Here is a 24,384-nt window from a genome sequence, read left to right on the forward strand (position 1 = left end):
ATAAACAAATGGATGTGTAGAGGAAAGAATGCATCCACGACGGAAAGCAAAACGTCCACGTTAGGAGAGTTAAAAATTGGTAGACAAAACAGTACTACAGACACGACTGCCACATGCGCGTGTATCAAGTCGATGTAGCTCCTACAAATTGCTAAGACGGGTTGAAGGTTCCCATACAAAAAAAAAAAAAAAATTACCTTTCGTATAATTTGCTTATGTCATCGAATAGCAAGCGCTCTTCTGTAATGACCTTGTCTGCAGGTATGGTGAAGGGGTGAAGAGGAGGCAAAAAATGAATTCATGTTTTTTTTTTTTTTTTGCACGAACGGTCAGGTGAAAATGGGAAAATAAGCGGAAAGAAGGGAATTTTTATTTTTGTTCTTTATTTTTTCTCTTTCGAGTGCTACAACGCCGCTCAGCTCCATGGAGTACCTGAATGTTTATCAAAAATTGCAACCAGGGCGGATTCCTCATCGGGTAAAATCTGCAAAGGGTAAAGAAACACGCGGACGCGTAATGTAAATGGTCGATTAACAGATCGAACGCGTTGCTGAACAGGTAAAACACAAGCGTATATTATGCATGTGTATATTATGCATATGTGTGTGTATGCGAAGTACCTGTTTGACCTCCCCGCGAAGGCCCCTGTACTGGCCCCTCAGGATCAGAACGTCCCGCCCGATTTTTGGTATAACTGTTTGGAGCTGCTTCTGATAAGCAGAAGTTTTTTTTTTTTCGCTGTTGTTCAGCTGGATTTCACATTTATCCCTTTCGTCAGACGAGACCGAAATGATGACACCCTTGTTGTTACAATGTTTGTGTTTCCTGTCGATTATTTTAACTACGATATTTTTGCACAACCAGGAGTACTTACTACTGGGGGGATTCGTTTTATCTTCTTTTTCATGTTGCTTTGCTTCTATTTCGTTGTGGCTATTTTGCTGATTTTTTAAATTATCAGGTGTGTTCGTTAACCTTTTCTTTGCCTCGTTTTCCAGAAGGAGAAGTTCGATGGATGACAGGGGTCTTTTCTTTGCCGCGACTTTGGCTGCATTTTCTACGGCGCATCGCTTATCTGGCAAAGCATCCGCTACCTTCCCCTTTCCTTCTTCCCCTTTGTTCAGTGCCTTCACCATGAGCACATTAACACCTGCTTTAGAAGCACTAGGATCCTTTCGCGTAGCTTTAATAGAAGATATGACAATTTTCTCATCCGTTTTTTTGTTCAATCCTGTATATTCCGATTGGATAAATTTCCCCGTTTTCTTAGCCTCTTCAATAGCTTCATTAATTTTTTTTTCTTTCAATTCTTCATAGGAGTATTCGATTTTTTTCCTTTCCTCAAAAGCTTTTTCTCTTTCGATTTTTTCCCTATCGATATATTCTATATACCACCCCCTTTCCGTTTCTTCAATTTTGCATTTCCCTGTTTTCCCAAGGTAAAGTACAAAATCGGTAAGGGTGACCCACACGGTGGCATTCATATGTATGTGTGTTTTGTCACTGATCATGTTGGTGTAGACAGTGTTCGCTAGAATACGTGTTCGACAATACTTGGTTTTCATTAACCGCATAAATTCTTTCTCGAACATGGAAGAGTAGTCGTCCATGAATTTATTTGCGTCTTGGCAGAAGATCTGCATTTGTCTTTGGTGCGTTTCCGACAGTCTGTGGCACTTGAATCCGTTTTCGTCTCTGCACTGCTTTTCGCACATTTGGCAGTACCACTTTAATTTCTGGAGGCCCTTGGCCTTCATCTTGTTCGCCAGCCATTTTGGCGTCCCCGGTTCGGCGCGCGGCATGGTTACCCGTTGGGCTGTTACACTGTTGCGCCAAATGGGGGGAAGCGCCACTACGCAGGGGGGATGTACTCGCGTTTACATGCAGAATCAGGGTTTACATAGCAGGTTTATGTGCCCCTTGGTTGGGGCCCTTTGGTATGTCTCACCCTGGGTTATTCAACTTTGGTTCTTTCCTCTCTCCTCATGGAATTCCAGTCAAGCGGCTCATTTGCCCTTTTCAACTGCCGCTTCTGCGGTTTATCTTTGCTGCGTCAAACTCGGGTCGGCGGCACGACATCTCCGTACGTCCCTCTGGTTTGCTCCCCATTCGGCATTCATCGCACTTCGTTCGTAAGGCAATATTGGTAACGCTTCGTTCGTTAATCCTGTTTGCGCTATCCTTTTTTTTCACCGCTCCAAATGACCCTACAAAGCGTGCGTCCCTTTTGGCGCCAAAAGGTAATTTTGTTAAAAAAAGAAGGGGCGAAGTGGCACCTCATTTAACTTGCCTGCCAAAGTGCGGAAAAAAAAAAAAAAAAAAAAAAAACACAGGGCGGGGCTAGTGGAAGAGAAAAAATCCCCGCACGTGCGTACACGTTTAGCAATATTCACAGCTTGCCCAATTTACCAAGGCAAAAAAAAAAAAAAAAAAAAAAAAGTAATTTCCAATTTTTTTGGAAAAAACGCATCCTTGTGGGCATCCTCATAGGAACCCTTGTAGGAATCCCCAGGACCAACTTTAATCACGCTACGATTCCGTGCAAAATGCACATGCCGGAGAATTCGCCAATCGAGCAGGGCAGCAATAAGGTTCCAGTGGACTGTGGAGAATGAAGTCGGAAGAGAAGGGTGTACGCGCAAGCAGCGTTGGATGGAACCTTTCCCGAATGAGGACACACCTTTTGCTATATATGCGACAGGGGAATTCCTTCCACATGTGAGAAAGTACGCACGTTTAAAATGTGCACGCCGCAGAGATCGCTCTGGGGTAAATCGCCAACTATTTGCCAACCGTTTGCCAAGTGGGTACCCGGCTGAGAGCGCAGCCAACCCTTGTGGAGAATAACGATGGGCTACCTAACCAAAATAGCCATCCCGTTTATTCTTCTAATGATAAGTGATAAGGCGCCATTTGTGCGAAGCTTTTTTACCGCAAGCGGTGGTGGGGAAATGACCCAGAGGGGGGGAAGGAAAAGAGGAAACAACAACTACTACTATTACCACGTATCAAAACGGAAGAAAGGCGCAAGGGAGGTGCTCCTAAATAGTGTTGTAAAGGCAGAGGGAGGAAGTCCGTTGGGTGGTCCCCCTGTACTAGATGGGGTAGACAAAGTGGAGGACACAAGTTGTAGTGATGACGGTGCAGGTATCCACAATGGGGACACGGCTGGGTTGGACCTCTTCCAGAATGACTGTCTACAGCTGAAGCAGTGGTACCTAGGGCAGGAGGTGCGGGAAAAGTGGAAACAAAAGCACATCGAAAATGTGCGAAACAATTACGAGAAAGTCCTACTAAACAACAAGTACAACGAATTGTTTAACATGTACAGAAATATAAAAAAAAATAACGTGGAAAATTATAAAAAGAGAGTTAAAACTAACAGAATCAATCCAGTCATTTATGTAAAAAAAAGGCTAGTCTCAGCAACAGCAAAGTATATTAAAATGTCCTTCATAAAAACGAGGAAGATTCTTTGGAAAATCAGATACATGCCTATAATAAAAGCCTTCGCATTTTTGTACTACTATGGCACGAACAAATACACGGTGAATATTTACAAGTGCATAAAATCTTGTCTCTTTAACGCTATTAACAAATATGGGCGGAATAATATCAAGCCCGTTTTTCACACGCTGCAGGCTAACATGGGTGGGTATACCAAGAAGATTAACATTCGTGCAAAGGGGAAAACGGACATCATACGTGAGCCGCACACGCACATTCGGGTGGTCCTCGAGGTGTAGTAGCCACATTGGGTATTATCCGAGGAGGGTCCTCCCCCCTCTTCATCTATTAGCCTCTTTTTTTTGTTCACTTTTTTTTTAAGTTATATGAGAATCTGAATGGTTTAGCGCAAAGAGGGGAAGACGCTAACTTGGGATTTTTTTTTTTTTTTTTTTTTTTTTTTTTGCGTCGAAAGGAGGTAACCCTTTTCTTTTTTGGGGAACCCCCCCTGCATAGGTCTTTCTCATTTGTGCTTTTCACGGGGCGGGGATCCCATTTCGTTGTTTTTTCCCCCCATTATGAAAAATTCAAATCGAATCCTTATGGAAGCGTTTATCGAAGCAGCTTCCTCACTTCGCCCCTCCATAGCGCGTCTGGTACACCTCCGTAGCCTTCTGCGTGGACCAGTTGCTAATGTCCCCAATTTGCTTCATCAAATCTTCGGTGTTATTGGAGACGGTCTGTGGAGTGAAGTTTTCCAGGACGTCCGATATGATGGCCGCAATGTCGAAGTAACCAATCTTGTTATTCAGAAATAGTTTGTTCGCCACTTCGTTGGCAGCGTTGAGGACAGTTGGGTAGAAGTTCCCCTTCCTACCCGCATGGTAAGCCAGCTTCACACAAGGGAAATGATCCAATGAAGGGGAGGAAAACGTAAGAGGGGACGTATTAACCAAGTTAAGGGAAGGCAATTCTGTAGTAATTCTATTAGGCCAACTCAAACCGAACAGAATGGGGATTTTCATATCCGGGTAGTACATTTGTCCTATAACAGATTTGTCTATAAATTCGACACACGAATGGAGGATACATTCTTTATGCACAACGATCTCTATATTATTGTAGTCTATATCGAAGAGGTAATGAGCTTCAATAACCTCTAACCCTTTATTCATCATGGTTGCAGAGTCGATGGTTATTTTGGGTCCCATTTTCCACTTGGGATGTTTCAGCGCATCTGCTGAAGTTACTTTTTTCAATTCTTCGAGGGACATATTTTGAAAAGGCCCACCTGAGGAGGACAAGACAATTTTCTTTATTTGATTCACCTTGGAAAAATTATCCTGTAGACATCTCGTTTTTAACACCTTGTTATTGTCTAAGCATTGGAAGATGGCACTATGTTCTGAATCCACTGGAACGATGCATGCCTTTGTATGAGTTGCCAATAATTTTTTTAGATAAAATCCTGCAGATACGATGGATTCCTTATTTGCCAGTGCAATAATTTTATTGTTCTTTATTGCATAGATGGTGGAGTATAATCCGTAGAAGGAGTCGATTCCTATTACGACCTTATCCAGTGTACTACTGCTGCACATTTGTTTCATTCCATCATCTCCTATTAGTATTTCCGGGTTGTAACCTTTTATATTTTTTAATAAATCTTTTAACTCCTCGTATTTGGACTCATCGTGGATGCACACATACTTTGGTAAAAACTCCCTTGCCTGTTCATACAGTTTATTCACACTTTTATTAACATACAGCGCTTCCACGTTGAAGCGCTTCTCGATTCGGTTGCATTCGCGAATGATGTCCAGTGCGTTCGTTCCGATGCTGCCGCTGCTGCCGAAGATGGCCACGTTGATGGGGGGGGCGTCACCACCGCTGTTGGCACTGTTAGTGGCATTTACACCATTCACTGCATTAATGGTATGTTTGCTCCCATGTGGGAGGTCCTCCCGCTTCCTAAATTTTACCTTCCCAGACCACCTCCCCCGTTTAGCTCCTCCATTTTGCACGCTCCCTCCTTTCATACTTATTATGTAGGCCCTTTTCCTCTCCCCCTGTGCATCCCTCCTAACGTAACTGTTCCCTCCGCACTGTTGGGGGTACACACGCACAGCCCTCATTTCCTCCATCCCAATGAACAACAACAGGGTGTGCAAAAAAATGGACCCCTTCATTTCTGACGTGGTCGTTACTACTGTGTTGCTGTGTTGGGAGTCCTCTACGAAGCAGCCAGTGCGGATGTGCAGCTGGTCGAGTGCATCCTGCTTACTGCCTCGACAAAGCGGGAATCACCTCGACTGTACGGTTCAACGGGATCTCTACGCATCTTTCTTTCTACCCACCATGTGGGTGATTTGCTAGAACCTCCCGTTATACGGATAAATAGGGAAGAGAGCCATTTCCGAAAGGAATTTTTTTTTTTTTTTTTTACATTAACGGTTTACGTGAAAATGGGAGCAGTTACGATGGAGCGCTGTGCTATAGTGCAAATTTACCATCGTGTGATGATTCGCTTGGGTATCCCCCCGTGTTCATCACACAGTTGCGCAATCTTGTAAAATCGCCGCAACATCGATAAACTCCCATTAATTCTGGAGGATAATACCTTTTTGTGGCGGTGCCCCTACAAATGTGATTCCAGCGAAAGGGTCTACAAAGAATCCCAATGAGGGGAAGAGTATGCACCTTTTCTTTACCTGTCAAGGAAAACTAGGAGCCATTTAATCGCCTCGATATGGCATCCCCCTAACGAACGCAACGAAGGGAATGCATTTCCCCGCTTTATTCCCATCCAGCGGAATTGCAAAAAATGGGCTGGAAAAGGCGCCATCTAACCTTGGGCAAAGAGAAGAGATAAGCCCCACTGCTCACAAAATTAAAAGCCATTAAAAAAGTGTCACATTCGAATAAGTGTTACGGAATAGACGAAACGAAAAAAAAATAAAACGCCAAACATCGTGAAGAAGAGGATTAGTTTAACCCTTTAAAAAATGCGCACCCAATAATAAAAAGCGAAGCAACGAGGAAAAGTGCTTTTTTTGGTAGGGGCTGCGGGGTATAAAACTACAGGGAAAAGGATTTCCCATTATCCATACAAAGTTAGTGGGCAAAATCGCACCAAACTGTGCAGGCGCTGTTTATATACCGCGACACACTTGGAAAGGGAATCGAAGAAGATTCACCATCCATCATATGCTGGTCGGACGTATCAATTCTGCCACTAAGAATATTCGCCATGATGTCAACCTTGTTGCTGTTATTTTCGTAAAAGCGTCTGGTACCCGATCCGGTTAAAAGGAGAGGATACGTAGGATGCACATCCACAGAAATAATGGGAGAGTACTTATTAATTTGTTCCCTATAAATGAGTTTGTTGTCTGTCAAGTGGTAGACGTTTAAATAGCCAAAGGTGTCTCCACTGATGAGGAGGGAATCTCGATACACGTCAAACAAGTACTTCTGATTCGTTAAGGCAAACCTTTCCCATTTTTGGACGTAGTCTGTACCCTTTCTCATGTCATAACGGTAGATAAATGACCCATTACGACTTCCACTTAGGAGAGAAAATTCATCTAGCCATTTTATACATGTTATTCCATTGGAGTTTTTTCTACTTTTTTGAAATTTTAAAATAAAGTCATTTTTATGATCACAGTTGTCTGCATAAAGGTATATGCAATCATTGTAATCTCCAACGGCGTAGACTACATTCTCCCCGTACCCTTTTTTTTTATACGTCATGGTAGAAATGATGCCCTTTTGTCCTTTCCCTTTTCTTGTGCTTAGGATACGATTCTCATACACTTCATTTGGCTTCTCAAAATCGAACACCTTAATAGACTTGGCGTTGGTTCCACAGAGAAGCCAGTTCCTCTCGGGATGGAAACACAACGAATAGCAACTACACAGCTCGTGGCACTCATCCACCGTTTTGAAGGACATAATAGAGGACCCATCATACGCGCTGTGCAGACATACAGGTTGGCCCTTCGAACACACTGCAAAGAAACATGTATTACTGTTGTTCCAATCGAAGAACGGGTAAAACTTACAATCGTAAATGTGTTCACCCAACTGTAGGCAGATCCAGCTTTGAATCCTTTTCTCCTTCTCCTCACTATCCATCTGTTCGTACTTATCGTACAGTGCCATTAAGTTTACATTCCCCCCTGCACCATTACCATTACTGTTACCTAACTCATTTAATAGTAGCAAGTCCGTGGCGAAGAGTCTTAAATTGTTGCTGTTCGAAATGGCATAGTAGCAACTTCCATCGCTGCTAAATTCGCACTGCTTCAGGAATTCATTTTTCCTTCGTACCTTTTGGCTTCTCTTCGGATGGGTTTGCCTGTTACCCGGTTTATTTGCGAAGGTATATTCTTCACTAGATTCGTTCCTTAATGGTTCTTCATTGGGGTTCTCCCCTCCCTTGTAGTAATTTACACATTGATTATTCTCTCCTTCGTCTTCTCCATTATTTCTCTGTCGATGGTCCGCGCGAGAACGACTCTCATGGGTCGTCTTTCCCGTCTTACCATCACCAAGCTCAGCACATGATGATGAAGATGATGATGATGAGGAGGATGTTGTATCCCCGTCGATGCACTGCCTTTCCCCTGACTGCCTAAATTTATCAATTGGCTCATAATCGAAGTTGTAAAAATCTGCATACGGTACCTCTTGCACAATGTAGAATATCTTCTTGTTCTTTTGAGTTTCTTTCCCTGTGTGCATTTCGCAGACCTGCTTGCCGTTCGAGTCCACGTGTGTGTTTCCCTCCTCCATCATGCGTTCTTTCTTCTTCTTGATCCAGTATATTTAAAAGGAGATACCGCTTTCTCAGCGTTACTTTAATGTTTTCATGATTTTCGTGGAAACCTTCACAACAGTGGGGAAGGTTTGTCATAATTGCTTCCCTCTCATTAGTAAAATTCTCCGTTCTTTTTTATTTTCTGTTGCTACCCCATTGGAGGGATAAACAGAGTGAACTGCGCTTGTGCTGCGTTGAAAATGTGGCTCTGCAATTCTGCTTAGTTGATATCAGGTCATATCAGTTCATATCAATTGATAGGGGAACCCATTTTTCTCTGACCCACTTTTCTTTACGTGAGGGAGATGCTCTTTGTACTTTATACTTCGCCTTGTCTCAATTTTATGGAGTGGTGTTTTTCCTCATTTCCCTTGGAAGGAGCCAACTGGGATGTGCCCACCCCAAGGTGATCCCCTCTTAATTATTTTCTTCGCTTCTCTCCTGTGCCACCTTTTCCACAGTGCAGCCTATAATAGTCGCTACGAAGGGGGATACCCCAAATGTATATACAACGGTTGAATTGTTCACGTTTGTTTTGTTCTTTTTTTTCCCCCCATGAAAATACCTGCATGCGGGTGGGGTAGGACTCCAAATGGTGCGCACCAATCGGAGAAACAGCAAAGTGGGATTCACGCGCAACCATCAGGGGATGCCAAAACGGGTAAATCGTTAATACGTTATAAAGGTACGCTTGTGCTTATTCGCTTCTGCACTTATAAGTCTCCCGCAAGGTGCAATAAAACGCTACCGCGGCCCGGGGGGCACCCACGGTTCTAGTCAAGTTAAACCGGGTGCTCTTCATTTGGAGGGCCCTTTTTCCAAAGAAAGGAAGTCACAATTTTTCCTTTAAGCGGACTAAAGAGGATCTACTGAGGAAAAGCACCCCTCATAAGTAGCCTTCAATCTTTGTGGTGCTTCCTTCCACTCACTCGTGACCACTTCCTTCCAGCTGTTCAGTGGGAGAAAAAAAAAAAAAAAAAAAGTAGTGCCGCCTACCCCCGCACAAACGCATGAAACACACACAACCGGGAAATAATGCAAAATGAGAAGAAGCGCAGAAAAAGAAGAGGGTCCCTTGCTGCCACTGTGTCCCCCGGAGTGACGAAGAAGGACAGCCAATGTGGCATTTTGAAGGGGGAAGCAACCTTCCCAAAGAGTAAGCAACATAAAGGTGAGGAAGAAAAGAAAAAAAAGACAAACGAGTTGGAATATATGGCATACGTGTACCTCCTAATGGAATACTTTTTCGAAAATAACGAAATGACCGTTTTGAATGAAAATTTTTACCTGCAAGAAAATGTGCTGTCCATAACGGAGACACTAATTGGACACATTTTGTGGGTCTATGATAAGGAGAAAAAAAAATTATATGGGTCCAGGATAACCGAACTGGAAGCATACAAAGGAACTGAAGACAAAGCATCCCATGCATATAATAATAAAAAAACAAACAGGAATGCCACCATGTTTGGGAAAGGCGGAATCAGTTACGTGTACCTCTGCTATGGAATACACAACTGCTTAAACATAGTAACAAATGGAGAAAATATCCCCGACGCGATTTTGGTTCGATCGTTGGAGCCATTTTATGGTGTCGACAGGATCTTGCTTAAGAGGTATAAAATTCATTCTGGAGGGTCCATGTTGGGAAAAGGCTCTTCTGATCTTTCTGCATGCGCGGTGAAAGGAGAAGGGGGTGGCATTCCCATTGGCTGCCCAGATGAACCTCCTCACCACGACAGCAATAACTACCTGGTTAAAGAGAAGCTCCAAAGAATTGAAAAAGTAAAGGCCATTTTGAAATCCATAAATATGAGAAAATTGGCCAAGGTTTGTAGTGGCCCTGGGTGTGTAACAAAATGCTTAGATATTACCAGGCAGGACGATAAGGCCAGTTTTTTTTCGGATCTGCCGCAATATTCCAGGGAAGGTAAAAACATAAGCCCGGATCACTGCTCTACATGCAACATAAGCCATTTACAACAGAGTCGGTTCTTCATTAGCATCTGTCCCAGCGTATGTGAAGTAATTAATTTTTACGAAACATTGGTTGCTCAAAAAAGGGGGAATGATAACTACATAGAGGAGGTATACAGTCAGTACAAGACGCACTTGCTAGACTATTTCAAGTGCATGAAATGGGACCAAGAAGGAGTGGTCGTGCAGAGGGACAAACGGGTAGGAGTGGCCTATGCTCAGGAGGCTGCCCTGTATGATTACCGTTTTTTGTTAAAGGGCCATCCTTCCATTTCGGTCTTACCGAAGTGATGCCCTCATGCAATGCGCTTATTCGGCTATGCAGCACATAATCAGGGGTGAAGGCACACACTAGTGTGGACACCACGTGAGGGTGTATCCCCCCCCCGGAATGCACACAAAAGAGGGGTGCCTTATTGCAGCGTTTGGCACGCAGTTACTTGGAAGACAAACTTGTCCCATTTTTGTTTACTCAACCTGGATGCCAACGCCGACCATACGTAACCGTTTTGTATGTCCGTCTGTCTAACCGTTCATCCCTACCCCCTTTTAACTGTGTCAATTGTTATTTTTTATTTTTGATTCCTCTTTTTTTTTTTTTTTTGTGTCTAATGATGTTCGTTCCCCACGGACAGAACGCTCGTACAGCGTGGTGGTAATATAGGAGGCACTCCAAGAGATCCAGTATGGAGGAGCCAAAATTCCCGACAAAATTCTCCTCACGTGTGAGCATATGCATCTATTATGCACGCTGCGTTTGCAAAAGTTACACTTAAAAAAATAATAAAACGGGATGGTCATTCTAGTGGAGAAGACGTGTGAGTAAACCAACTTGGACGCTCAGCTGTTCCATTGACTGACTCATATATATGCCTTATACGCATAGGAGCACACTAACATGTGTGAATATATTTCCACTCATTAGTGTCGGCTCGCCCATTCGCTGCTCTCGAACGGCGAGGAGACAATCATGTCTTCCTGCGAAACTGCTGGTTGAAGATGCGTAACGTGTTTGGGATGACATTTTTGTATGAAAGGAATATGATTCCCACGAGGATTAGGAGGAAGCCAAAGGTCCAGGCGTACGCGCAAGAGGGTCTTTCCTGTGGAAGGAAAAGGAGTATCTACTGTTGACACGAAGGAGCGTTAACTGTGGGCACCATAACAGACGCACTAATGAGTGAGGAAGGGTATCTTATCCCCCCCTTGCTCGTATTACGTCGAAAATGGTCATCCCGTTAACCGCATTGAAGGATATATTTCCGAAGCTTTTCAACGACACTACATGCGTGAGATTGTAATACTTTAGCATAAAGGGCGTGTATATAATTTCTGCAATGGAGCAAATGATGGTTAGTATAATGAGGAGAGCTACCTTATAATTGAGAAAAAAATGACGTAATGTCAATTGCTCGTTTAGCATGACGGACACCAATCCCATGAAGGTTGCCTTGGAAAAAATGGTCGCCAGGGATCCCATAATTCCAGATGAGACTGGGGAAAAGAAAAAGAAAAAATTCCTCCTCCTTCGCTTCGAATTTGGATGTTTATCCTTGGACTGTATACTCTCATTCAATTTGTCGCTAAAGAGATCACCTTCTGAGGGAACACCCCTGTGCTGTCCACCAACCCATCCTGTGGAAGTGCCTGCACCCAAGTGGCCCAACGAAAGAAACGCCACCACAAAGGAGAACAGAATCTCGCAACTGAGCAACGTTATCGATACACCTGTTAAGAATACACTCAAAACGGAGTCTAAGTCTTTGAAGGTACTATCACCTGCAGAGTACACAGTGATTAATGTTAGACCCACAGTGGAAAAAGGGATGCCCACGTATAAGTAAACTGACTGCTGCTCCTTTAGGACAAACTTTTCCAGCAGCAATGAGCACATGAGTCTGACGCTGACAAAGCCAACCATCGACATGGGTAAAAATACATTACTGAATATGTTCAGTGCAGGGGCTATAAAACTTGTAAGGGCTATTCCTAGGTAGAAGCAAACGTAGCTTTTTGTTCTTAAATTCGAGTGCGCACGTTTGACCTCTGATGGTAGATGTGGGGGGGTGGACTCCAGACAGATACCTTTATTTTCTTGATCCATTTTGAGGGTGGAGCACCTCGTATTTTCTTCCTCGTCGCTGTATTTTTCCTTTTCCTCCAGCGTGCCCAATTCACTCGCATTCCTACTTTCACGCCAATTTTCATGCCCATTTTTGCTAAGCGATGCCTCGGCACGCACTTCCCCCCCTTCGTGCTCCGAATGCGCCGTATCACCACTCAGCTTGTCTACGAACCGATCGGACCGAAATGAACAGTAATACATTTTATCCTCACCAGGCAAATCGCTATTTAGACTTTCACTTTTAAAAAGCTTAGACATTTTTTTGTGCGAAATGCTCATCATTATCATATTGTTGTTATGAGGCCCCGCAGCTGCATCTTCCACGGTGGGGGTCTTTCCCCATTTGTGGAGTCCCCTTCGTGGGGGATCACCACATATAAAACGTTTCTTCCCGTCCATCCTAGATTTTTGCTTCCTACAATGACCACTTAGAATGAGGAGCCCCTTCCATTTTTTCCTCTTTTTCCCATTGCACAGCGGGGTGTAAAAAATACTTCGTTTGGGCTTCCCTAACGCACGACAAGTGGGCCTTTTCGATAACCACAAGAACTTCTCCTTCTTTTTCACTTTTTTATTTATGCTCCTCGCTGAAAAGTTGCTCCATCTAGTGGTATGTTTTTCCTCGCTGAGCTGACAACTAGTCGGGTGGATGTCCAATAGTTCGTTTTGCCACTCAGCAGATGAGCCATCATAATTTTTGGCGCCTTCTTCCCGTTTGTACTCTTCCGTTGGGTTATTCGTTCGTTTTATGTGGGCAGATTTTCGCGGGCCTATTTTTTCCCCTTCTGAGGAATTATTACATGGGGAAAAATGGCCCCGGTCGAAATTGCTACCACCATCTGGGTGTACCAAATTTATGCTTAACGATTTTTCCATGAGGCTGTTACTTAGTCGGTCCTCTTCCTCCTCAGCCTCTCCATCGTTGCGTCTTCCGTCGTTGGTACCACTTGAAGGGGTGTTCTTAATCAGTTGATGCACCCCGTCATCGCTTTCTTTTACCTTCCCCTTTCTGTAGCAAATGCGTCCACTGTTTTGTAGACTCCTTATCGAAATGTTTAAAAAGGAGTATTTCCTTTTCCTTTTTCTTTTTTCTTCCCCCTTTTCTCTTCCTCCTCCCCCACCTTCATCCTCCTCGCTCGCGCTATCGCATTCGGTTGCCTCGAGAAGCTTCTCATATTTTGAATAAATGATGTGACTCTTCCGCACTAGTGTGCTTCCAACCGCCTCTACAACGGAAACGATGGTGCTTAACCATATCCCGATGGCGTAGGTCCACGAGGAGTCCATCTCCGTGGCGGGAGGCACTTCACGTGTCGGTCCAACGGGTCGGTGAAACGAAGAGACCGCCTCGCCGCTCGATCAACCCCCTTTTTGCAAAAATTGAGTCTTCTTCCCCGTAAAAAAGACAAAAAATATATATATAAATAAAAAGAACGGTGCGAATGGCACGAGAAGACGTTGTAGGGTAACACTTCACATGGTCCGTTTCCCCATTTTTTTTTTTTTATTAATAACTAACCGGACAGGTAATACATACCTGCATATATGCAGCACACCCAACTGTGTAGCTGATTTCTTTTTCCCCTTCTTCCCACCCCCTCTACGACAATGCGGATAATGCAAAAAAAGACGCAATTGAAGGAATACGTTGAGTCTACATATGAATAGACCATCCGACGCTGTGTAGCCAATTCATTATTTCAAAAAAGGATTTACGCAAAATGTAGCTTTTGCTTCTCCCCCCATTTGGAAGACTTCAAGAATTTCCTGACTTGTTCAGAATTTTGTTCTTTTGTCCAGTCCAAAAAAGTGTAAATTTTTTTTTTTTTTTTTTTTTTTTTTTTTTCCTTTTTTAGCTCAACATTTTTTGGGGAATACAACAACGCTATTTTTGCAGACGGGAAATTGGAACTTCAGCGTTCTTTTGCTTTATTTTACTTTGTCCTATATTGTCTTATTTTGCCCGACCTTGTCCTATTTGCGTCACTTTTACGCATAATTTACTTAGGAAGAAAAAGAAAAAAATTACAAAATTGAATACTATTGTTTTCATTAAAATGAACAAAAAAAAAAAAAAAAAAAGCGAAATGAAGTGAAAATAAAGTTAATTAAATTTTTAAAACTGTTACAAAAAAATGACCCCCTCGTCCAAAAGGAAGGGAGCAATCTCTGTTGGTGGGGTGCACTTCTTCTCCTCCTTCCAACAAATCAAACAACACATGCATAGGCCGCGGACATACTATGGAATACAATCATGATACGACCCACGCGAAATATAAACACATTAGTTTGTTATTTTACAGGCAGTGTTCCTCAGCGTACTTGCCGCAGAGGTCCACAATGCACCTATTTCTTTTACAACTCGTCCACTTCCAAGTTATCCAAATCGATTTTCTCATCCCACACGTCGTTGTTTATTTGTGCGTCTTCGTCAGACGAACTGGGCAGCAACTTCTCCTGACGTTTGTCCATTTCTTTTGTTTCATCTTTTGTATTCCCCTCTGCTGCTGGGTTGTTATCATAATACAAACTATTTAGGGACTTCTTTTTGCACCCAGCAAGGTCGTACTTATTTGAGTTTTCCCCAGATGCGGGGGAACAACTTAATTTACCGTCATTTTTTGCATCCCCTGGACGAGTTGGAAATACTTCCTTCATTTTGCTGCCACCGAAGATGTGCATGGGGAAAAAGGCATTTTCACTGGAATGGAAGCTTTTCTGAGATTCCTCCTTTTCTTTTATTTTCGGAGACTCCTTCTTTTTATTCATGTCGAATAAGTCTTTAATTTTATTTTCCGTGTTTGCATAAAACTGCGAAACGTGTTGCACGTTTAGAATGTCACTTGTGCTGCTGACCTTGTTCAGGTTCTTTTTCCCCATGAACAGGTCGATGTATTTGTTGTCTCCGTCTGGCTTGAGGCGCTCCACCTGGTTCGGCTCTACGTGCTTATCCTCTATGGGGCTGGCTTCCACCTGGTTTTCCTCCTCATGCTTTCCCTCCATCGTTGCTCCATCATTCTCCCAAACGATCGTATCTTCGCTCGGGTGGGGTATGTCGAATCTCGTCGCCACGCCCAACTGCGCGGAACTGTTTTTATCGTTCTGGTCGGACATGAAACTGGGGATTCGATTCATATTCGTGTAAATAAAATTTTTGGCAAACCCAGTGACATCCGCGAGGCTGCCATCGCCTGGGCTGGCGGTTCCAATACTGGTATTAGCCAAATTGGGTACTGCTCCCTCCGCGTTGGACACACTATTTGCTGGGGCCTCCTTAACTGTGCTACCCCCTCTGTTATCCCCGTCGTCACTTTTCTTCTCCGTTGTGGAGGAAAAGAAGGCTTTATTCTGGAGGTTCTTTTTAATGGGGTTTTCATTTATATACTTAAAGGTACTTTCTAAAAAGGTGGAGGAATTTCCAATAAGCCCCTTGAGTTCATTTTTTAAATTATTTTCAAAGGAGGCCAGTTTCGACACGTGCACAGTGACCTTTGGTGGTACTATTATACTTTTCACTTCCTTCAGTGCGATTTGTTTTTCTAAGTTATGTATGTTTTCCTTCATTGCCTTCATGCTACTTTGGTACCCCACGATGGCATTTTGTAGATTCTGGTTTAGGAGCTTATATTTGTTGAGTTTGTAGTTTTTTTCATTTATGAGTAAATTTTTGTCCTTCACCATGTTTTGTAGTTTCAGCATTTTTTCCGTGACTTCTTCTGCCTTGCTTATCTCCATTTGGAGTTCTTCCCTCAGGAGGATGGTTTGTCTGATGCAATTTTTATGCTGTTCACCAAGGTTGTCTGGACTATCACTTCCTACCCCCCCCAGGGGTACACCCAACGCGGGATGCGCCATCCACCTGGCATGGAAACTCTCCACAGACTCATAACCCTTGAGCTTCTTCCGAAGAAGACCCATCTTTGCTTCACACTTCCTCAGAACGTCAACAAAGAAGGAACATTTCATTTTATACGATTTGAGACATATTGCAGAATTATTCATTTCGGTAAGAAAAACTTTTATTTTCCCTTTCAGTTCTTCCTTCTGGTTTTTCTCCGACTCCAACTGTTCCATTAAATTTCTGTTTTTCTCGATAACAGTCTCCACATAGTTTTTCATTTCGTAAATATCGTAGCTGTATTTTTCGATACTTTTTAATTTCTCCTGTACGTACACCAGATCTTTTTTCAAAAGTTCATTTTCATTTTCCACTTTGTTCTTTTCACTCCTCAGCAATTCTATGTCTTTCAAGTTTTTTTTATTTTCCATGAGTAGCTGCTCAATTTTATTATTCTGTTCTTGGATCATTTCATATTTCACAAAACTTTCCTTCTCGTTTATTTGCAAGTTTGACTTTAAGGTGGAAATATTTTCTTCATTTTTTTCTTCCTTCATTTTTAAGTAGGTATATTCATCGTTCAGTTCTTTGTTTCTATTTTTCAACTGATAATTTTCCTCCTCCTTGTTAATTAGTTGATTCTCCAAGTGGGTAATTTTTTGTTCCAAATTGTCTACTGCTTTTTTATACATTAGTTGGTCATTCCATTTTTCTTCCTCCTTCTGTCTGAGGTTATTTTCCGATTCGTTTATCTCCCTTTTGTACTTTTCAATTATGTTTTGCATTTCCTGTATGGTCTGATCTTTCCTCTCCAGCTCCTCTTCCGCTTTGATCACAGTTTCTTTCATTTCTTCTTCTTTCTGCTTAATCATATTTTTACTTTTTTCCATCTGACCCTGCACCTCCTGCAACTTCTTTTCATACTCATCGCATTTGATGCTAATTTGATTACAATACGTTTTAACTTGCTCATAATTTTCTTTGCCTTCCATGTTTTCCTTATACATTTCGTTGCAATTGTTCTCGTACGTCTTCAGTTTTTCCATCAGTTCACTTTGCGCACTTGTTTGTTCTTCGTTCCTCCTCTCATATTCCTCTAATTTTTTTTTTAAATTCTCACACTGTTGCTGCAGCTGCGTGATGGAGTCCACTTCTGTGTGCTTGTGTCCACCCTCTAGTGTGGCAATATGGGGTTGTTCTTCACACAGTTGAGAGGATCCCACACTTTGCTCCATCGAAACATTCAGTGGAGTAGTCTGATCAGGCAAAAAATCCGATCTGTAGCTTCCCTTTTGGAGATTTCCTCCTATATTTTCATGACCTGCACTCTTCAGGCGATTTTCACCCTTTTTTTCCAAAAATATATCCATTTTGACCATACCCGTTTGTGCAGCATAATTCACACATTCCTGGTTGGTTCGATCTGGGGGACATACCTCCTCGATATATTCTGATCCATGTGAGAGGGGAGAAAAGGGTTCCTCCTCAATTGTCCCCTTGGGCGAATTGCCCATAAATTGTTCATCACCATGCAGGTCCACATTTGGAGAGCCTTCGTCGTTCACTTGCTCATCCGTATTATGGGTCTGCTTCTGCTGATTCTTTTCCTTGTTAGGCATTTCTTCGATACAATTTAAGACTCCCCCCTGTTTCCTCTCTCCCCTTTGATTATCCCCTTCCGGGGGGTCCCCCACGATGTGTCGATCATTTACGTCTTCACTGTGTTCCACCCTGGAAGTGTCCTCCATAAGCACATCCCCTGCAAGGTGTACAAAGAATGAAAAAAATGAAACACTCTCATTGACACAGGTGCATTATAGTCATGCACATGCGCAAATCAGTAGCAACCGCTTCTGGGGCAAATCCTTAATAGGTCCTTCCTCACCTGAACTGGTTCCACCGGATGGTTTCGCTTCCGCTTCTCCTTTTTCATCATCGCCTAATATAAGGTCATCGTCTGCAATGCTTATGTCCGAGTCCCACACATTTTCCTCATCTATGCTAATGCGGTCCTCTGATTCGCTATCCGGAAAATCTAGCTTCGCGACGGACGGTTGCTTCCCCCCCTTCTTGTTCCCTTGATGCATCACTCGGGTTTGCTATTAACGGTTTGCTGCAAATAGGTTAACGTGACCTCAGCTCTTCACCTTGCAAGCTGCGCCCCTGATGACCCAAAGGACTCAGATAAGGACAGGGAACGAGCAGAGTACGAACAAACGTAAAAGAGTGAAGCAATACGCATACGTGGGCAGACTCAAGCAACCGCATGTACCGTGCTCAGCCTGAAAGGGAGAATTCCTTCAAACTAATCTGACACGGAAGTGAAGAAATAACAGCAAAAAAAAAAAAAAAAAAATTAAAAAAAATAAGAAGTAAAATTTCGAAGGGCACGCACGGTTCACATCATCATAATGTGATCACCACGCTCGATACGATAAGCTAAATCAACAAAAAAAAAGTGTAATTTTTCACCTCGCAAATGTGGAAACAAGAGAAAAAAATATACTTAACAATGTTTTTAAAAAATACCGGAAAAAAAAAAGATAATGAAACAAATAAACGGGGTAACCTCGAAAAAGCACTAAAGGAAGTTAATCAAATGAAGGCCCACTGCGGATTTGTTTCAGAATAACATCTTCTGCCAAGCGCATGTAAAATGCAGAGCACAGGTCATACAAACCCATGTGTTGGGCGTTGTATCCTAATTCACCACACTATTAAGCTTTATTATTTGTGAGGCGTCCCCCTTGTGGATCCACCTCCTCGTTCTGCTTTTTTTCTTCCTCGTTGACTGCATGAGGAGGGGTGGAATATTTCATCTGCACGATTGCCCATTAGAAGAGCTTCCATCTGAGAGGCGACAACAATGTTGTGCGGCTAAGGGTACACACATATGTGTGGTCACAAGCATGTGCACATGTGTATACGTATGCGCTCGCGGGTTTTTCCCCCTACTGGCAAGTTGAACGCTTGCGTAGTCACTTAAAGAGGTAAGCATGAGACATTTCTACCCAGCGGGAAAGATCTCTTCACTGCTGCGTGTGTTCGAATAATTTCCACCCCTTTCTACCAATGTCGACATCAAGGTTACAACTTATAAAAATACATACTTTTTACCAAATGTCCAAAAATGACAAGAACACCTATTTAGAAACGTGTGTCAGTAACCCAAAATTGGCTCTACAGGCCTTTATCAAAATAGTGCTCCATTTAATGGCCATATAAATTTTATACAATTCTCGTACAACTTCCTCGCCTACGCTTTTCTTTTTAAGCAATGTGCAAAGTGCGTTTTTTTTTCATTTGCCCCTTTATACATTCCGCCGCGAAACCCTTATCCCTTAATTCATCTACACTAGCAAAGAATGTACAATATTTATTACGGACACGGAGAAGGAACGAATAATCAATGCGTTGCATGTGTGTTTACACGTACGCACCTCATTCTGTTAATACATTTTATATCTGCGCGATTTACAGTCGTCGTCCTTCCTTCTTTTTTTTTTTTCCATAGGTGTGTTCGTAAAAAAAAATATATGCGGTACAGTTCAACAGTGTAAACAATTCTGACGCGTACACAAAAACATGCTTCCTTCCCTTTTTTTGACAAATTTATATTAAGACATTTTTCTTTTTTTTGTGCAATTTCTCCTGTGCTACAAAATTTATATTAAGTCATTTTTTCTATTGGGCATCTTCTATTTTTGCAATTTTCTCTGTGAAAAATTTATATTAGGCCAATTTTTTTTTTGACAATTCTTATTGTTTGTGCAATTTTTTCTGTAACAAAATTATATTAGGGCATTATTTTCTTTTGGACAATTTTTTTTTTTTTTCGCAATTTTTTCTGTGTGACAAATTTATATTAGGGCATCCTTTTTTTAACAACTTTATTTGGTCACTTTTTTTTTTTTTTTTTTTTGCAATTTCTCTGTGTGACAAATTTATATTAGAGGCATTTCCTTCTCTTTTGACAACAATCTCTTGGAAATTTTCTTTTTTTGACAACTTCACCATGACACATTTTCTGTGACAAAATTTATTGGGCATTTTTTTTGACAATGTTTTTTCGAAATTTTTTTGACTTTTTTTTTTTTCGCAAAGAGAGTCCATTTCTACCGCCCAGCAAGCACATCACATCACATATTCGCTTCTTCTCCTCCGCAAAAAAAAAAAGTGTCTTAAAAAAAGTGTTCTTCTTACAAAAAAAAAAAAAAGAAGGAACTGTGTATACAATTACACAAAATGTTACCATGTCACACATGTGCGCTTCTTGTCCTCCTCCGCAAAAAAAAAAGTATCTTAAAAAAAGAGTGTGTTCTTACAAAAAAAAAAAGAAAGAACGGAACTGTGTATCAATTACACAAATTTTTTACCATGTTACACATGCGTGTGTGTATACGAATAAGAATCAATATTTTAAGGACAAAAACTTGCACATTAAAACAAAAAAAAAGAAAAAAAAAAAAGGTGGAAAAGAAGAAATATAATCCTGATTTGGAACTGTATGAACTCCGTCGTTATTTATGTCCTCCAATGGAGGACATTGCATACTGTTTACAATTAACGGAAGGGAAATTTATTCATTCAATATTCCATGTCATGTTACATACGTTGATAACTAATATTGTTCCTGTTTCCTGGTCTTCCATTACTTGCCCCTCTTCTTCCAGATGGTGGCCTAGTACCATTATATATGGTAGATGCTGCATCCGTCGAATCTGCTCTTGTTAAATTGTATGACGAACCTACTGTAGTTGCATATTCTGCTGTAGAAGAGGAGTCGTCGTCTGAGAAATTGTTTAGGTCTTGCCTAACAAACCTTCTTTTTCTGCTATTCTTCCCACCGGAGAGTAGGGTTCCACCTATTCCAGAGAATAAGGAGGTATACTAATAGAAATGGAAGAAGGTAGTAAGGGGTGTGGTGAATATGCGCAAAATCTATATAACATACTTCACTTTAAACATTCATTTTTAAATAAAAATATATATTAATAAATAACATTACTTATGTTATTAATGTATAGTGGTGGCAATTACTTTATATGTTAAGAAAGAAAGTGTTGCTGCTATTCCCACCGTGCCCAGTGTACCACATATGGCAGGGATGTTTAATTCAGAAGGGGAGGTGTCTGTTACTGTGTGGGAATGAGATTGCCTCGTTTCAGGTATTGTAGTTCCTTTTAAAGATTCTAATTTAGATTTCAAGTCTGATGGTTTTGGAATTGTTTCCTCGCCAGGATTATGATTACCTCTGCATACTTGCTGGAAGAGTTTACAATAATCTTTCTGCCCGGTGTTCTTCCCTGCTGTTGTGGTGCATTGAGAGAGCATTCCACTGCAGGCATTTTCAGCATTCTGGAGATATTTTTTATATTGTGCGAAACATTGGTTTTCACTTCCTGGTACATATGTTTCTATATTTTGGTAGTCTTGGGAGTAGTCGAATAGTAATTTCCTATTATTGAACTCGCCTTTTTTATCACTATGATACATGAAGCAATTGTCCCATTCTCCTTTCTGAGCTTCTATTGCGCTCTCTACATCTGCCATAGTGTTCTTGAATTCGCTATCATCATTTGAATATATTCCAGACAATATTTCACCCACATGATATTGAAGGAATGCACATCCCTGGGAATATTCCTCCGAACCTGCCTTTTCACTGCCCCTTATTCCATTTATATAGCAAAGTGCTTTTATAATTTTTTTAACATTTTCTTCCCCTAGACTATCCTTTAATGTCATTCTAATTTTCTCTGTATACTTTCCTGCACCACATTCTTCTGGACCACCTTCCAATAAACTATATATTTTTTTTGAAGGCAAATCCTTCAAACATTGTTCCTCCCCCCCCTATAATTATAATACGCGCAATATATATGTATGTGTATTGTACATATGTACATTTTTATACATTATATGTAATATACATAATTCACATTTCCCCTTCCCTTCCTCATTTGCACTTACCGTCATTTTTCCTTAATTTGGCTTTTCTTCCTTATATTTTTAATGCATAAAACCTCTTCCGTACATGATACTTCTTTTTATATTGTACTTATTTCAGCATTTGCCTTTAGTCCATCTACTAGTTCTGGGAAACTATGCAAAATTATTCTTTACACACATCCCTATAAACATACAGAAACATTATGTATACTAAGTTCCTAATCCCTTCCCCCGACACACTTAAAAAGTATACAAAATCCCCCTTCTCCTTCCTTCCTTCCTCCTTAGATCCTCCTTCCTAAGGATTTATTCCTTCTTCTCCTTCCTTCCTAAGGATGTATTCCCCTTCCTTTTCTGCTGAAGGGATCACAAATTTCTTCTAAAATTTAAATTTCACATATACATTTATACGTATTATATACGTAGAGCATTGTTCACTGAGGATAAAAGAAGGAGGAGAATGATGGAAGGAGTGTTATGGCGGAAGGAAGAGCGTGTGTGATGTTGTGTTGTGTTGTGCGCCTTATTCACAATTTTTCTCTCTTCCTTTCTTTATATATTATTACACTCTGCGTTAGTTTGTGTATTATTATATTACACTTTCCATACACTTCTTTATTCTTTCTTTTTAAAATGTAATTTTTTACTTCCCCCTCCCTAAAGTGAAAAATTTTAAAATGATGTTACTTAAATTCAAAGAACACTCTACACCTCCGTTCAGAATTATTTCTCACTTCAAAAATTTTTTTTTTCCTTCATGTAGGCACATATACAACCCAATTCCACCTATTGAGCATTTTACTACTCCCTTTCCCTTCTCTTTAATATTGGTAAAATTTTATGTACACTACCTTTTTTTCCTTCCCTTTCATTTTTTTTTTTCTTTTATTCTTTTTTTTCATTTTTTTTTTTAATTTCCTCCTTTTTTCCTTTTTTCGCACTACGGGAAAAGTACTTTTCCCTTATGAAGCTACTCAAACGTATAAATTAAAAATAAAAAAAAAAAAAAATACAAAAAAATAAGGGGGAAAGGAAGAAAAAATAAGGCAAAATAGGAAGGAAAGGAAGGGGGGCGGAAGGAAAAACCTTCCCTTCCCCTGCCCTTTCCTTTTCCGCTTCCCTTTGCCCCATCCTTAGATGTTACATACGTTGGTAACCTACATTCTTCCGTCGATTTGGTGCAGTATTTGTCCCTCTCCTAAGAGGTTTAGTAGTATATGGAACAGAGTACACCGTACTAACATCTCCCACTGTGGAAGTGCCCTCTGATGGATCAGCTGCGGAAGCTACAGTTGTTGAAACCTCCGTGGAGGTATCTGTGAATGTGTCATCATCGTCAAATTCACGTTTGACCAAACGTCTTTTTCCTCTTCTGTTTATTCTGTTCCTTCCTCCTCCTTTAAATGTTTTATGGAACCAATCAGTTAGAAGATTGTACTACGAAAGGAGGATTGTTAGTAGTGGTAGGATGGAAGGAATGTCTATGAGGGAATCTTGTTAGAATGAAGGTTGTTGTTAGGGGTAGTAGGGTGGAAGGAAGGAAATGTTGTTAGGTTGTTCGGGGTGGTATTGTCAGGGAGGAAGGTTGTAGATGGGTGGTTGGTGGAAGGAAGATTGTTAAGTGGTAGGTGACAACTGAGGTATAGTTTTACTTACCTTGTAAAAAAGGAAAGCAGCAATTGTTGGTAATCCTACTGCAGCGAATCCAGAAGGAACTGCAATGGAAATCACGTTGCTGCTAGCAGCACTACCACTATCAGTGAAGGAACGACTACTACTACCAGCTTGATTTGGATTGGGGTTTGTTTTGGGTGTGAAACAGGAACTGAAATCCAGATATGTTCCGTTCTCCTTGTCGCCGGATGGGAGATCCCCTTCAGACACTCTTCCATTTTTCAGTTGTGATGGTTTTGGGATATTCTTACCATCAGTTCGTTTGAACTTCTTGTCCCAAAATTCTTTACAGTATTTATCACTACTAGTTGGACAACTTGCTTCCACTTTTTTATAGGCATCATGAGCTCCACCAATTCCCATATCTCCAACTAAATAGTGATCATATTTCCCTGTACAGGAAGACTGACCGGATCCGGAATGCCTCAGTTTCTTCCATATGGTTCGGTAGTCATAATAGTAATCGAATATTGCTTTTCTATCCTTAAAATCACGACAGCCAACAGTGGTCTCCACACTTATGTAACTGCAGTGGACGGCGGAGTC

At 41.4% G+C, this 24,384-nt stretch overlaps 7 protein-coding genes across 7 annotated transcripts; 2 read left to right on the forward strand and 5 right to left on the reverse strand.

Moving 5' to 3' along the window:
* Positions 1-193: 193 nt before the first annotated feature.
* PCOAH_00044340 (Uncharacterized protein) lies at positions 194-1,802 on the reverse strand (the record flags this gene model as incomplete). The annotated part of the gene is made up of 3 exons (XM_020061218.1): positions 194-255; positions 433-484; positions 621-1,802. The coding sequence occupies 3 exons, from the start codon at positions 1,800-1,802 to the stop codon at positions 194-196; spliced, it is 1,296 nt and encodes a 431-aa protein (XP_019916671.1).
* Positions 1,803-2,849: 1,047 nt separating this feature from the next.
* On the forward strand, positions 2,850-3,746 carry PCOAH_00044350 (Uncharacterized protein; the record flags this gene model as incomplete). Its single annotated transcript, XM_020061219.1, has 1 exon — positions 2,850-3,746. The coding sequence occupies one exon, from the start codon at positions 2,850-2,852 to the stop codon at positions 3,744-3,746; it is 897 nt and encodes a 298-aa protein (XP_019916376.1).
* Positions 3,747-4,076: 330 nt separating this feature from the next.
* Positions 4,077-6,048, reverse strand: PCOAH_00044360 (1-deoxy-D-xylulose 5-phosphate reductoisomerase; the record flags this gene model as incomplete). The annotated part of the gene is made up of 2 exons (XM_020061220.1): positions 4,077-5,734; positions 5,958-6,048. The coding sequence occupies 2 exons, from the start codon at positions 6,046-6,048 to the stop codon at positions 4,077-4,079; spliced, it is 1,749 nt and encodes a 582-aa protein (XP_019916923.1).
* Positions 6,049-6,561: 513 nt separating this feature from the next.
* On the reverse strand, positions 6,562-8,247 carry PCOAH_00044370 (Uncharacterized protein; the record flags this gene model as incomplete). The annotated part of the gene is made up of 1 exon (XM_020061221.1): positions 6,562-8,247. One exon carries the CDS (start codon positions 8,245-8,247, stop codon positions 6,562-6,564), a length of 1,686 nt encoding a protein of 561 aa, XP_019916199.1.
* Positions 8,248-9,307: 1,060 nt separating this feature from the next.
* PCOAH_00044380 (DNA-3-methyladenine glycosylase) lies at positions 9,308-10,540 on the forward strand (the record flags this gene model as incomplete). Its single annotated transcript, XM_020061222.1, has 1 exon — positions 9,308-10,540. The coding sequence occupies one exon, from the start codon at positions 9,308-9,310 to the stop codon at positions 10,538-10,540; it is 1,233 nt and encodes a 410-aa protein (XP_019916680.1).
* Positions 10,541-11,217: 677 nt separating this feature from the next.
* PCOAH_00044390 (Uncharacterized protein) lies at positions 11,218-13,661 on the reverse strand (the record flags this gene model as incomplete). Its single annotated transcript, XM_020061223.1, has 2 exons — positions 11,218-11,352; positions 11,469-13,661. 2 exons carry the CDS (start codon positions 13,659-13,661, stop codon positions 11,218-11,220), a joined length of 2,328 nt encoding a protein of 775 aa, XP_019916497.1.
* Positions 13,662-14,729: 1,068 nt separating this feature from the next.
* Positions 14,730-18,299, reverse strand: PCOAH_00044400 (Rhoptry protein; the record flags this gene model as incomplete). Its single annotated transcript, XM_020061224.1, has 2 exons — positions 14,730-17,971; positions 18,098-18,299. 2 exons carry the CDS (start codon positions 18,297-18,299, stop codon positions 14,730-14,732), a joined length of 3,444 nt encoding a protein of 1,147 aa, XP_019916135.1.
* Positions 18,300-24,384: the final 6,085 nt, after the last annotated feature.

This window comes from Plasmodium coatneyi, chromosome 12 (assembly GCF_001680005.1).
Source record: "Plasmodium coatneyi strain Hackeri chromosome 12, complete sequence".
NCBI lineage: Eukaryota > Apicomplexa > Aconoidasida > Haemosporida > Plasmodiidae > Plasmodium > Plasmodium coatneyi.